A 12,940-nucleotide genomic window follows, 5' to 3' on the forward strand; every position below is an offset into this window, starting at 1 on the left:
TGGAAAGGTCTCTAGCTTAGGTCCACAGCAACAGCTAACTATCATCAGAAAAGATGTGTAGGCAGCAGAATTGTGTCCACTAGGGAATAAATTTTCTCTACAGAGCAATTTATTAAGACTGTCAATCTAACACAGAGATGAATTCTGATTACCAAGTGGTGGGAATACATATGCAGATTAAATGACAGGTCTTTTGAAGTACTGAATTAAAGAAAATAATTTTGGTTTAGGCAAATACTACAGAAATTACTTTTCCAAAAGCTAATTTGTTGAGGCTATACCTCATGTTTCAAAAATGCCAGCACTGTGAATTTAGTGTGAAGCATACAAATAATTATAAAACTCTAATAGATCTTCATGAACTGGAAAATGGCCAAACCAATTATAGAATATAGAAGTAATAGAATACCATCATGCCATAAGAAATGATGAAAGGATGAGTTTAGAGAAACCTGGAAAGATTTGTCTGAGCTGATGCAGAGCAAAGTGATCAAAACAAGAGAAAAAATGTATATAATAACAATTGCAAAGAAAAAGGTAAAAAAAAAATTTTGAGACTTAAGTAATTTGATTAGTGCCAAGTGACCAACCATGATTCCAGAGGACGAATGATGAACTGTTACTAACTACTTTCAGAGAGAAAGGTGACTGATTCAAGGGACAGAATAACAAATTTTTTGGCCATCAGGGAATTTGTTTGTATTTATATTACAAGGTTTGGTTTTTTTTTTCTTTTAAGTGGGGGGGAACGGAATAGAAGAAAAAATTTTTAAAAATGCTTGTTAAATGAAAAATCAAATAAAAAGAAAAACTAATTTTCATTGATTACTAGGTATTTAATAACACAGATGCCAAAGAGTGATGAAGTGGCAAAAAGTACAGGATTAGTTAAGACCAAGGTTCAAATCCTAACTCTTTAACGAAACTAGATGTATGGCTTTAGGCCAAGAATAAAACTCTGTGTGTCTCAGTTTCCTCATCTTTAAAATGGGGCAAGAGGGATTGACTAGTTGTTCTCCAAGGATCCTTCCAACTTTAAGACTATGACATTTGGAACTATCTGAAAGGAAAGACCTATTCAAAATTATATTTCTGACACATGTAAAACCCAATGGAATTGCATGTCACCTACAGGAGGGGGGAGGGGAGGGAAAGAACATGAATCTTATAACTATGAAAAAATTCTAAATTAATTAATTAAATATTTCAGAAACTTGGGGGAAAAACATAAACAACAAAATTATATTTCCATAAAATGTAAATATATTCTAGTAAAATAATAATTACAGGCATGCATAAATCCTATAAAGATAAGATTAAAAATGAAAGATATTCTGTACCACTTATGCATTTGAAATACATGTTGACTAAACATCTCAAAACAAGTGATACTCATTCTACAAATTAATAAACAATCCTGAAAAGGATCACCCTAAGAAGCCTTAAGAAGCAAGAATTTTTGTTGACACAAATTCAACTTGCCTAGAGAAATGGGGGACTTGAACTTGATTCCTGATAAAGGAAAACCAGAAAACATACTATTAGAGAGAGAGGGAGAGAGAAAGGGGAGAGAAGGGAATAGGGCTTAAATACCCCTTCTGTTTAGGCTGGGACAAAAGGCCCAAGCCCTTAGATAGCTGAGGCAAAGAAAAGAGATCAGTCCCTATCACTCACGTGACCAAAATGGAGAAACAGTCTCAGGGGCCTCCACCTCCAGCTTCCTTCAGAGCAAGCTTCTCAGAGCACAACCTCTCAGAGCAAACCCTCTCCAACCCCTCTCTCAGTCCTCAGCCCCCGCTATCTTTAAGGAAACCATCCAAGTTCCCTCCCCTCAGTTCTCACATCTACCAATCACTGTCCATGTCTTCCCTGTGCCAATGGTGGCTCTAACTTAACCCAGGACCACCCAGAGGTCTGTGGCTTTGCACATGTCTGTTGAAGGTCATATTCTCAAATAATTAAATCTTGATCCTTTGCTGCAGCCCTTCCTAAATTGTGTTACCCTGAGCAGGGTGGAGATTGGAAGTTCCAAGACCTGGTTCTGTCATTCCAAGTATCTCTATTGTATCGATTCTAAAATCAATCATGACTCAAAGAACTTCCTATTCTATGCTTAAGCATAGGTCAAAGCCCTTTCCATTGTTCAGCAAAAGGTTTCTGTCCTAAATAAATCTTAAGTAGGGAGGAGAATGACCCTCCCATGCCAATGGGGTTCACATTCTAATAGAGTTCCCACTATCAGTAGGAAATTCTTCAAGTATGAAATTTCCCAATGGTGAAATTTCCAACATTTATAAGTCTAAGAAATTTTAAGGTTTACAAAATCCTAAGAGCTAGGACTTAGAAATTAGCATTTATACAGTGCTTTAAGATTTGTAAAATACATTTTACAAACATTGTCACATTTTTCTACTCACCACACTCAAGAGGGGAGGGGAGAGCTAAGGGTACTATTTAGTAATTAGTAGTATCTCCATTTTACAGATAAGGAAACTGGAGCTGAGAATGGTTAAGTGACTTGCCCATGGTCACATAGCACATATAGCTAGTTATAACAATTTGTAAAAAAATATTCATAGCCACTCTATTTGTAATTTTTTAAAAAACAGAAACAACTTCTATGACCAATGATTAAAGAATGGATGAATTTTGATATAATGTAACAGGCTATAGTACTATAAAAACTTCAGAACAGTTAAGAAAATATTTAAACACATAAATACAAAGAAAGACTGATAGATCCAGAACAATAAAAATGACCAATATATTTTAAAAGGAAGAAAAGCAAGTCAATGAAAGAGGAAGTTCCAAGAGACTTGGAAAAGAACATTATGTAAAATCATTTTTGGTATATTTGTTTAATTTTGTTCTAGCTGGTCAAGGTCAAGATTTTTAATGTAACATTTCATATGCTTGTTGGTTTGTTTTTATGATTGATTGATGTTTGTTAGGTTCCCTTGTTATCAAGTCTTGCTAGTGTAACATAAAACCAGTCTATATGACTGTTTCTTGTTATGAAAGAAAAAATTAGCCCCTTGAATCTTTAGTCAGCTACAAAATGAAGACTGGATGATGGCTAAATATAATTTAACTGTTTTAAAAGTACAAAGTTATAAAACTAAGACACTGCAAACATTGTAGTAATCGTTTTAACACAAGACAAAAGTGAATATCAAATATCAATCATATGTAGTTTTACATTAGCCAAAGGGATTTCTTACTCACTTATTTACAATGAAGCCTTCTGAGAGAGTAAAAATTGAATCATTTAGAGTTTTAAAGTATACCAACCACATTTATGTAACAAATGAAAACAATTATTTAATGAGCATCAACCATACATAGCACACTGTAGAATCCATTTACATGTATTCTGAAGGTTTTCTACAAATTTCAACTTTATCTTCTCCACTTTCAATACCAGAAATCCTAAAATACAATGAAGAATTCTTTGGCCATTTTCAGAGTTCTTATTATAATACTTCATTTTATTTGTTGAATATTTAAGGAGGGAAAGGAATGCCGTGGAGAGGTAGGAGTTTTAAGGACTAGATCTCTAGTTTCACTGATATGAGTAGGGAAGTCAATTAATATTTCTTAACTACCTATTACATGGCAAGTACTAAACTAAGTGCTAGATAAGGAACTCTCAGATGAGGAAATACCTTTTACCAATGCAATCTGAAACCTTCTCTGCAATTTATAGTCTTAGAGATTGCCTAGAACATATCCCATATGAATCAGAGGTAGAAACTGAATGCAATTCTTTCTGGCTCTGAGATAAACTCTCTTAAAGAAATTGGGACAGAAAGACAAAGAGACATACGTAGATGTAGATATATGCACATGCACCTGGACAGTTTTAATGTAAGAACAATTTTAATACATGCATGCATGTAGATATGTATATATGTGTATAGTGTTGCACATGTATGCGTGCACATATATGTCTACATATACATATATATCATACTACGTTTGGGGCATAAAGTGGGAAGAGCAAAGACTGAAATGGTTAGATTAATAGCATATTTCTATAACTTTACATTATTATAAACTTTCCTACAAGAAATGGACAAAAATCATGGCTTTTTTTAAAAGGAAGAAGGAATCTCAAAGATCATTTAGTCCAGCTCCCTCCTTTAAAGATGAAGAAACTGAGATGTAAAAAGTTAAGTGACTTGCCCAAGGATACACAAACGAAAAGTGTGAAAGTCAGGATTTGAAATGACATCCTCAGACTCCAAATACTATACATGCTTTACTCTATCCTATACTGGTAACAAAATGCTTACACAAAATTATAAACCAAGAGAGTAATTTTTTTTCCATTACTTCAATTTTAAATCTCTGATTAGAGTATATAAGGAAGGCCTAGAAATAAACAAAAAAATTTTTGATGGGGAGAGTGGCACAGAAGGAACTATTGCAATAGCAGACCCTATGCCTCCCCACCCCCAAATGTGAACAAAATACATCGTAACCCATATTTGTGTTCAAAGAACTTGTAGAAAGAGATTTTGAGCCCAGAGGCATAAGGATGGATAAGCAGAAGTACACCATCTATGCCAAAATAAAAAGAGTATATCAAAATACAACACATCAATCCAAACACAGTAAACCTTAAAAAATAAAAATGAATTTTACAGATCTGATAATGTTTTTACTTGCCTAATTGGAAAGATTCTTCTGAATGCACTTCCTGGATTGGTTTTGATAGAGAAGATTTGGCTCTGTGGAGAAAAGGACAAGGGAAAAATAAACGGCTTGTTAATATAGAAAAGCTATAGACTGAAGTATAAAAAGCTGCCCTCTACTGGAAGCAAGGAACACTTCACTATATTAAAAAATGTGATCATTCCAAAGAGCTCTCATTTCTCCTAGCTCTCAGCAAGGACAGAAAAAGGTACTGCTTAGGTTAACTAAGATTCATAACACTGGAATAACGAATTGCACCGATTACAACAAAGGGCTCAAACTTAAAGAAGTCCATGATACTTGAGCAAGTATTTTCCATTGTACCTTTGTTCACCTCTACTTTCTAACATATCTAAGGAAAATTGTGCTTTTAAAATGTCAATTCTCCTAGATTTCTTTAAACATTCTGCTTTCACTCTGTATAAAATATGGAGAAGACTTTCCTAAATAATATGAACACAGGCTACACTGTTCCCACCCCCTTGACCTAACTTCTCCACAAAAAGAAAAGAAAAAAAAAAGAGCTGCCTTGTACAAAAGTACAAATATAGATAATCATCAAGCTCAGACTGTTTTCTGTTCAGTCAACAGAAGTACATTCAACCCACCTTGGCCATTTTTCTCTACAATTAAATTCAAATCTGTAATGTGGCCATGGTCTCTGCTTCCATGATTCTCCCTAGACCTCTGGACAGTTCCTCTTCTCTTGTTATCTTTCACAATCAATATATAAATTGATAATCTTACATAATTATTTTTAACATTCATCTACAAATTTTTTTGTACTTTCAAAAAGATCTTATTTTAGGGATACTATCAATACTAACCTTCCTTTTGGTTTATTCATCTTAGCTGTTAGATTTTGTATTCTTATTTTAAGAATTACTTTAACCTGTGTTGACAATGACTGAAAGATTCTGATTTGCACTGAAGACAAAAAGATAACAGTTCAATAACGGAGGCAAAAAACAGCAAAACAGAGACATAACTAACACATTTTTAAAAGATTCCCATACAAAAGTTTAGTTTTTTTTTTAAAAAGCTTTGGCCAATTTGGCTCTAATTAAAAGTGATTTGTGGAATAGTGATGTGGTATAGTGAGCACTGGGTCTAGAATCAGAATAATCTCAGTGTATCTCTAGACATTTGCTAGCTGTGTGAGCCTGAGTGAGTCACTTAACTCATATTTGCCTCAGATCATCTTCAATAAAATGGAAACATGCTAGAGATGAAAATGGCAAACCATTTTAATACATTTGCCAAGGAAACACCATGAAGCATATAGGGTCATGTAGAATCAGACATAACTGAACAACAAAAGAGATGTAGATAGTTCTAAGTAGTCATTCTCAAAGTAATGGTTCCAAATTCTCTTTGTTCCTCAAACCTTCTGTAACTTCCTCCCCTTCTCAGTAAAAGACCCCACCTCTACTTTATGAAGAAAACAGAGGTCGTATAGGTTATACCTTTATTTGACACATCAAGATCCTTCAACTCCCTTATTCTCACCTCTTTTGCTCCTGTGCTGAAAGAATGAAAGAGCTAACTGTTAAAAGGCTTTAAATTTTAAATTTAAATTTTGCAAAGCCCTTTATATACATTACATCTCACTCTTTCCTTTTAACAACCTTATGAGAGAAGCATTTACCACTAGTATTACTTCTTCCAGGTGAATAAATTCTTTATATTAAGGACACAAGCTATTTTGTGTCTTTACTGCCCTAATGCCTAAACACAGTGTTCACTGAAGTAAACCAAGTGACTCATTCACTGTCATCCAGATTGTTATCTGAACTGTCTTTCCTGACTCCAAGTAAAATATTCTTTCCACTTTTCCACACTGCCTCTTGAGCCCTTGATCTAATCAATTCCTAAATCCATCTCTTGAGAGACAGTATGTTATGGTGAATAAAATATTGAACCTGGAGTTAAGACCTGGGTTCAAACCTTATCTCTTCTTACTAACTGTATGACAATGGACAAGTCACTTAACCTCTATGAGCATCAGTTTCCTCATCAGTAATACAAGAAGGCTGAAACATGTGATCTTTAAAGGCCCCCTTCCAGTTCTGGATCCCCCTTACATCACTCTTGGGAATCTGCTTACCCTTTGGACATTCTCTGTCTTTCTCATTTCCAATGAGAAGTTTTCTCTTGGCTTTCCATGCTACTTTTAGGCAAGCATAGGTTGTCCCTGTCATTAAAACATTTGCCATCAGGTTATAGTCCAATATTTTTTTCTCCTTTTTACTCTTAAATTCATTAAGAAATTGCTTTTATTTGCTGGCTATATTTCAATAATTTAACAAACAAATGTTTATCAAGAGCCAAACTGTGCCAGGTACTTCAGAAACAAAGACAAAAATGAAACTACCCCTGCTCTCAATAAGGTTATATTCTACCCTAGTAATTCCTCACTCATCACTCAGACTGAAATTCCAGGTTATCCACAATCTCATAATAGTTAAATCAAATTATTGACCCTTTCCCTATTCTTACCTCCCTTAAGAAAACCTTTTACCCTTCAGCTTCGGTGATTCTGCTCCTTTCCTACTTATATTACGAATTCTTCTCAGTCTCCTTAGTTGAATAATCTTCCATCTCCCAATTTCTATGCATAAGGATCTTCCCCTTATCAAAAAGTTAGCCATGGACTCTATTTTCTATGTTCTACTACCTCTTGGTGGTCTCATCAGGGTCTCATGTATTCAATAATCATATATGTATTCCATTTCTTAATTTCCCTATTTTTGTTGAAGGTCACTCCATCTTTCCAGGCACCAAGTTTTGTGAAACTCAATACATCTCATCATTTTCCTGCAACATCTTGCACCCTGGCCTTCTATATCAGTTGCAAAGTATTATTGAGTATACATCCACAATATCTCTAGAATTCATCACCTTTTCCACTCCTCCCTCCATTCCATTTCTGTACAGCTCTATTCATTAGCAACCCTTTCCTGACAATGAGAAAAATTCTCCCTCCCTTGTTAGTTAAGTCCTGGTCTGTGGAAAGAAGAGTAAACCTATGCTTTCTTCTACACACCAGTCATTCATATACTTGAAGAAAATTAAATCCTCTCCAGGCTAAACATTACCAATTTCTTCAATGGATTCTTTTATGGCAAGATCTCAAGGTTCTTCCATATTCAGTTTATCCTCTACCTTATTAATGTCTTATCTAAAATGTGGCACACAGAAAAGAACAGAATATTCTAGATACTATCTGAGTTGAGCAATGTGCAGGAGAATGCTTCCTTATTTTAGACATTATTAATCCCTTAATTCATTCCAATATTACATTAGCTTTTATGACTGCCATATCACACTGTTGATTTATATTAAGCTTGAAATTCATTAATCTTCAAATCTTTTACAGATAAATTATATTTCCACACCATCCCTATCCTATTATTACCTAAATGTGATTATATAAAATGTATTATATATAAAATTGTGTAAATATAAATTATATATGTATGTTTATATATATATATATATGTATGCATAAGAGAGAGAAATAAGAAAGAACTTTTTATAGTTCTTTCTACTCATTAAGTATGGTTTTAGATATACCAGAAAAAGTTTTTTTGACCTGGGTTACAGTTCAAAGACAAGAATTCATAATCATAAACTATCTTATGTATTATATCTGCCACTACTGAAATCAAAGCTTCTTGTATTTAATTTCTTGTCTTTTGGATCCTCTGCATGTAATATATAGTAGGCACTTAGTAATTGTTTAAGTGAATTATTCAGATCATCCTAAATAAATTTAAGTGAGAAAACGAGCTTTTTAAAAACATCTTACTTCTCAATAATGATGGATAAATGAGCTGTCACTGTGTATTCATATTTTATTTAAGATCTTGCATTCTAATAACAAAACAATCAAAACAAATGTTGTGAAATTAAAAAGATCAAATTTGCCCCAAAAAGGTATGAGATAGCATCTCATTCTCTTATTTTTGCAAAGATGGAGAACTGGAGAACACTGAATATAATAACATTTATTGGATGTGTTAGTTTTACTGAACTATTTTTCTTCTTGGAACTCTCTCTCTCTCTCTCAGAGAGCTCTCAGAGAGGGAGAGAAAATAGTTACACTGGAAAATGTAGCTGATGTAAAAAATAGAAATTTAAAAAAATTTTATATTCTCTATTTTAAGTTTTTTGTTCTCAGCTAATGAAAAAATATGCTTGAAAAGGAAGTGTTGGGGGCAGCTGGGTAGCTTATTGGATTGAGAGCCAGGCCTAGAGACGGGAGGTCCTAGATTCAAATCTGGCCTCAGACACTTCCTAGTTCTGGGACCCTGGGCAAATCCCTTAATTTCCATTGCCTAGCCCTTACCACTCTTCTGTTTTGGAATCAATACATAATATTGATTCTAAAGGAGGAAGTAATTTTTTTTTAAAGAAAGAAAATAAAGTGTTTTCACTAGTATATTTATAATGGTCAAGCTTGGCACCAAAAAAAGGATGAAAAAAACTGTCCCTTCACCCTTTCTTTGCTGAGGTAGAGGACCATGAGTATAGAACATTGCACATACCATTAAACTTGTATGATTCATTTGTTAGTTTTTTTTTAATGTTTTTCACTTCCCTTTTAAAACAAGACAGTTCTCTAGACAGGAAAGTGGGGAGGAAAAAATTTGGAAAAGAATATGATGTTTAAAAATTTTTTCAATAAAAATTTAAAACCATAAAAAATACTAATTTTTCGAGCCTTCTATGCTTACTTTTAAAAATAACTGCTGGAATTTGTAGTTATGCCCGAAGAGCTAGAAACAAGGCATACCCTTTGATTCAATAATAACACTACTAGATATATATCCTGGAAAGATAATAAAAAAGGGGAAAGAACCTACTTGTACAAAAATACTGATAGCAGCTCTTTTTTTGGAGTGGCAAAGAATTGGAAATTAAAGGGATGTCCATCAATTGGGGAATGGCTGAACAAACTGCAGCATGTGATGGTGATGGAATACTATTGTGCTGGACAGAATTTCAGAAAAAGCTGTTAAAGACCTTCATGAACTATACACAGAAACAGCAATATTATGGAATGATAACCTGAGATAGACTTAGCTGTTATTTGCAATACAAAGATCCAGGACAATCCTGAGGAATTTGTCACAAAGAATGCTATCCACATGCAGAGAAAGATCTGTAGATCTTTCAGAATGCTGAAGGAAGGGGAGCAGCTGGGTGGCTCAGTGGATTAAGAGTCAGGGCCAGAGATGAGAGGTCCTGGGTTCAAATATGACCTCAGACACTTCCTAGCTTTGTGACCCTAGGCAAGTCACTTAACGCCCATTGCCTAGCCCTTACCACTCTTCTGCCTCGAAATCAATACACAGTATTAATTCCAAGACATAAGGTAAGGGTTTTTAAAAAAAAAATGAATGCTGATGAAAGCATATGATTTTTCAATTGTTTGTTTAATGTTTGGAGGTTTGGGTTCTTATAGGATTACTAACTTACAAAGAAGAACAGTGGAAATATGTTTTGCATGACAGTACATATGTAACCCAGATCAAATTGTCTACCAGCACCAGGATGGGGAGAGGAGGAAAGGAGATAATTTTGATTATATAGCTTGTAAGGCTTGTGTGGAAATTTGTTGTTGCATCTAATTAGTAAAATAATAAAAATAAAAATATTAAAAAACAAAAATAACTGAAAAAATGTCCATTTTACTTCTGTATAGCTCTATTTTTTTTCTTCTGTGAGTCAATGATGTTCCATAGTAAACAGCTTCCTCAACCCTAATTTAAAATTAGCTGACAATTTTGTACAAATTTGTCTAATTCCAATAGGCAAATCAGAATGCTGAACTTAACCCCCAAAATTTCTTCTTGCTTGGCAATCTCATAATTGATGATCCCATTTCAATTTTCATTTGGTACTTTAATTTTATTGTCCTCTCTATACCTCGCAGGATTAAGAACTTTACTTTCAAAGTGCTTTCATCTTATCTTTACAATATACTTCCGATAAAAAAAACTAAGAAATAGCCAAGCTAAGACTAGATCCCAGATCCCCTGACTTTTTAATCAATGTTCTATTTTTCTACATTCTACTTTCTATACAGATAGAAGCAGTATAATGAGGCAGCTAGGTGGCCAAGTGGATAGAATGATGGACCTGGAGTGAAGAAGATCTGAATTCAAATCTTGCCTCTAACTAAATAGCTATATAACTCATGCCCAGTGACTTGGTCAAGTCATCTTTCTTTCTTGGTTTTTTCATATGTAAAAATGGAAGATACTATAGCACCTACCTTAAAGAAAGACACTAAGTAGCACCTCCCTTAGAATTAATGCAAAATTTAAAGCACTACATAAATGCTAATTTTCTTGTTATTGTTGTTGTTGTTAGTCTAAATGTATGAAAGTTTGAGAATTTAGAGAAACTTGGCCAAGCAGCTACTTAATCTCCATTTCTTGATTCTGTTCCCCAGACTTACAGTATCCATGCCTTCTTCCAGTATCATATAATCAGGATATAATTGTTCTAATTATTTGTGTGTATCTCCTCAGTTTGATGAATATTAAAACCCAACATGTGAAATTACTTCTGGGCAACATTGTAGAATAGGGTCTCTATTCTAGATAGCTCTTATTCTTTTAAGATATAAATGAGTTATTGTTGTTTCAAACTTACTTGATGTTATATAGTTTTCTTGTGACTATCATTGGAAAATCAATTTCAAAATATTTTTTTGGTAGAAGATTTTCATCCTGAAAAGAAAAGTAAATTTTGTAAATACAAAAAACACCATTTAAACCACTATGAAATAAGAATTCAGATCTTGAATAAAAAAATTTATACAATCTTGAACAAATTTATACAAGCTCTGTTGAGGCTTCCTCCAAAGGCAACAACTTTGGAGAACAAACTGATTTCTTTCCACCTCCTCCCCTCTGTCTTTGTTTTCCCCAATCAAAAGGAAAATGTGTATCAAATGACACCATAAAATTATATAATTTTTAAAAACTAAATTGAATCTTAACATTTTCAGCACAAGGTATCAAGAAGAAACTAGCAGACAGATATGAGGAGGGAAAGAATTTCAGGCATGGAAGGAGTAAAAATGCACAGTGTCTTGTGTAAGGGACTACAATTACAAAGCCAATGTCACTGGACCACAAAACACATGGAATAGGCAGAGAGGAATAAAGTAAAAAGTCTAGAAAGGAAGGGGCCAGGATATAAAGGATTTAAAAGACAGAGGGTTTTATATTTGATTCTGGAGGTAAGAAGGAACTACTACAGTTGATTGAATGGGGTGTATCATGATCAAATTTGTGCTTTAAGTAGTTTGATTTTATAGCTGAGTAAAGGATGGACTGGATTCTGGAGAGATCTGAGGCAAAGAGATCAACCAATAGGCTATTGCCACAGTCCAAAGATGAAGGAATGTGGGCCTGTATGCCACAATAGTGGCAGCATCAGAAGAAAGAAGGGGGACATTTGTAAGAGATGCTACAAAGGGAAAATTGACCAGACTTGGTAATAGATTGGATGGGGGAAGGGGAGATTGAGGAACCAAGTTTGCCAACCCTAAGTAATAGGGAGTTAGGAAGGGGAGGATTTATTTTAAGTTATGTGGGGTTTAAAAATGCTACAGGACATTCATTTTGGGATATCTGATAAGCAGAAGAAAGGTTGGGCTAGATGCCTAGAACTGCCAATCATCTAGAGAAATAAATGAAACCATGGGAGTTGATGATATAGCCAAGAGAGGTGGTATAGATGGAGAAGCAAAACGGAACTAAGAAAAGCCTTAGGAGCCTACCCACTATTAGTAGACACAACATAGATGAAGATCTAGCAAAGAGACTCAGAAGAGGTGATGATTATAAGAGAACCAGAAAAGAGCAGTGTCACAGAAATATAAAGAAAAGACAAGTATCCAGAAGAGAATGATGGACACTATCAGAGGCTACAGAGAGGTCAAAATAAATAAGAATTGAGGAAAGACCATTAGATCTGCCAATTAAGAGATCACAGGTAACTTTGGAAAAAGTGGTCTCAGTTGAATTATAAAGGTCAGAAACCAGTGTAAAACAGAGGAAGAGAAAGAGAAGTGGGGGGATACTGATTATAGAAAGCCTTCTCTGGGAGTTTAGCAAGGAAAGGTAGGAAAGAGATAAGACAATAGATAATGAGGGATCAAGTGAGAGGTTTTTGTGAGAATGAAGAAGACACTGGCAAGTTTGCAGGTAAAAAAGAAGCA

The 12,940-nt window shown here is 34.3% G+C and overlaps 1 protein-coding gene across 1 annotated transcript in view; it reads right to left on the minus strand.

The window, feature by feature from the left end:
* LCMT1 (leucine carboxyl methyltransferase 1) overlaps nucleotides 1-12,940 on the minus strand; it is a 113,412-nt gene that overhangs the window by 73,465 nt on the left and 27,007 nt on the right. Inside the window, exons 4-5 of the mRNA XM_056805861.1 lie at nucleotides 11,365-11,441; nucleotides 4,672-4,733 (exon numbers count right to left, since the gene is read on the minus strand). Of these exons, the coding sequence (XP_056661839.1) occupies nucleotides 4,672-4,733; nucleotides 11,365-11,441 (139 nt within the window). The remainder of the gene's footprint in view (nucleotides 1-4,671; nucleotides 4,734-11,364; nucleotides 11,442-12,940) is intronic.

This window comes from Monodelphis domestica, chromosome 7 (genome assembly GCF_027887165.1).
Source record: "Monodelphis domestica isolate mMonDom1 chromosome 7, mMonDom1.pri, whole genome shotgun sequence".
NCBI lineage: Eukaryota > Metazoa > Chordata > Mammalia > Didelphimorphia > Didelphidae > Monodelphis > Monodelphis domestica.